The sequence below is a fragment of the Sprattus sprattus genome (assembly GCF_963457725.1).
Source record: "Sprattus sprattus genome assembly, chromosome: 6".
Classification (NCBI taxonomy): domain Eukaryota; kingdom Metazoa; phylum Chordata; class Actinopteri; order Clupeiformes; family Clupeidae; genus Sprattus; species Sprattus sprattus.
Window position 1 is genome coordinate 3,899,823 of NC_137925.1, and position 2,500 is coordinate 3,902,322.

A 2,500-nucleotide genomic window follows, 5' to 3' on the forward strand; every position below is an offset into this window, starting at 1 on the left:
CCGTCCAGGAGGAGATCCTGATCCCGGGCAGCTTCGTCAAGCTCAGCTACCTCAGCACCCGCACGTCGGGCTACCAGTCGCTGCTGCGGATCATCCTCACGCACGCCTCCGTACCCGCGGCCCTCAGCAAGGTGCACGTGACGGCCGCCATCGAGGGCCGCCTCTACCAGCGGTGGTACCCGGCGGCTCCCAGCCTGGTCTACGTGCTCGCCTGGAACAAGACCGACATCTACGGCCAGGAGGTGTGGGGGCTGACAGAAGCTATTGGTACGTGAAATCTGTTACTATGCAACACTTTGCCACTTTTTGTTTTCATAAACCTACTACTGTTGCTATTACCTTCAAATTAATTTTGAGGGTATATGGCCACGTGAAGGACAAATAAATACACCTGTCATTCTCACTAGCCGTCCAGACTATGCACTGTGTAGTTTTGTTGTACGGGTCAAATAACACTGGGAAAATGTAAGGACCTTTACCACACGACTTCACCATTAATATTGTCAAAACACAACCAGTTAACATGTCGGCAAGCTTTAATCAGTGCCACCTTGGCTGATGGTGGTTTTTGTAAGGGGTTTGCATCCTTTAGGTAGGTAGTTCGATAGTTTTAGACCAAGACTCCATACTGCTGCTTTAACAAAAAAAGAGGAAATCACATCTTCATGGCCCTCTTCATAAAAAGCCTGTATTGAAACATGACTAAGTTTTGTTAAAACATGATAAACACTCAAACATATTTCAGCTATTCCCTTCTACGGGGAGTGAGCATTTGCTTTCCTTTAATAAAAGCTCATGTTCACTTCATTCAAACTCCCTCTAAGTGTAATAATCCTGTGCTTGGAGTAGCCATCACAACTGTTTACGAATAGTAATGGTCCTTGACTTGGTGAGTGTGGTTGTTTCAGACTTCACTGACTTTGTTATCCTACAGCATCAGAAGTCAATGTACTGTAAATGTATTTAAATGTTGTCTGTTCCTGCAGCTCCGTTAATTACTGCACACTTCCTGCTAGCCCAAGGTCATAGGTCACACTCAGGGGATCGCATATGCTGATGAGCGAATGCATTAGCACGTCCCCACACATGAAATCTGCCACTGAATTAGCAGACGTAGAAATGCAAATCTCCAGTGGGGAGTCGGACTGAGGAGATCCTTTTATGGCGAGTATAAATCAGTGCTCGGGGACCTAGGCTTCTCCGGTGGTCAGTTCAAAATTGTAATCGGGAATTTTCTCTTGGGGGTCGTCCATCTAAACTGCTCCCTATTTAATAAGAAGATTATGTATTAAGCATGGATCCTGGGAGACGCCACCCCCCCACCCACCGGCAGAGCACACCAAACGTACCGGTGCGTCAAGGTTGCCACCGCTTAAGGTCAAGGGCAATCTTATCTGTGCCGTAGCGCCACAAGGCTGAGAGACAGATTTATGCTCCCCCAACTAGGCAGGAGTGCACCTCACTCCGGTAGTTCAATCAAGTGATCACGCGCTCGCCGTGATTGATTAGCTGCATCACGTATGTGCCTGCATGGGTGGGAATAAAAAGCCCAGTACCACGTCAGGTGACCTCTTTTGTGGGAGATAGAAAGCCATCTGCCGTCCCCTCTCTTTTGGCTTGCACTAAGCAGCATGTGTTTGCCGACGACAGTGTGTTTTATTCTTTTCGTAGAAAGGGATGGTTTGCTGATTGGTTAACTGTCTCAGGCTTCGCATCACGCCTCGCTTAGAGAATGTTCTGTTTCAAGAAGCAGACGCAGCACACTGTGCCCATCCGAGGCAAAGGGTGTGAGCGGATCATCCTGCAGACGCAAGGCATTACGGATCGAAACTCCAGCTCTCATCTCAGTGATCCGTGTTTCTGAGTCCTTCTCGAAGCAGCTTGGAGATGAGCGAAGAAATCCTCGGTTAAATCAGGGAAAGAGCGATGCTATTTCCAGGACGCCTCCTGTCTCGATTGGGCTCCTGGGTCTAGTGCTGGATCCTTGGTGTGCTCAACATGACAGACATCGCAAGCTGAGGTTCCTCTAAGAACAATCACACACAATCTCACTTTCTCACTTTCTCTCTTTCTCGCTCTCTCTCTTTCTTTCTTTCTTTCTCTCTCTCTCTCTCTCTCTCTCTCTCTCTATCTATCTGTCTCTCTCACTCTCTCTCTGTCAGTCCTCTCAAACCATTCTCTCACTCTCTCTTTCTGTCTGTCTTGTCTCTCACGACTTTCAAACCAACCTCTGTCTCTCACTCTCTCACTATATCTATATCTATATATCTTTCTCTCTCTCTCTCTCTCACTCACTCGCTCTCTTGCACTTAAGTCGTGGGCCTGAAACCCCCTGTGCGCTGTTTTCCAAAGTGAAAGTCGCCCACTTACACTCTAGGTGAATCTGCTTCCCCTCTGTGTTAGCGCGGTAGACAGCGACCTCCCCAGAGGTTAGCCCACTCTTTTGCGACCCTTACTGAGGCCATATTCGGATATATACACACTTTTTTTCCAGCTGCTG

General features: G+C 48.0%; 1 protein-coding gene across 1 annotated transcript in view; it reads left to right on the forward strand.

The window, feature by feature from the left end:
- The window catches only part of LOC308366555 (teneurin-1-like), a gene marked incomplete at both ends in the record, with an annotated part of 192,357 nt that overhangs the window by 98,217 nt on the left and 91,640 nt on the right, over positions 1–2,500 (forward strand). Inside the window, 1 exon segment of the mRNA XM_080840272.1 lies at positions 1–267. This exon segment is cut by the window's left edge and continues 1 nt beyond it. Coding sequence (XP_080696398.1) covers positions 1–267 — 267 coding nt within the window.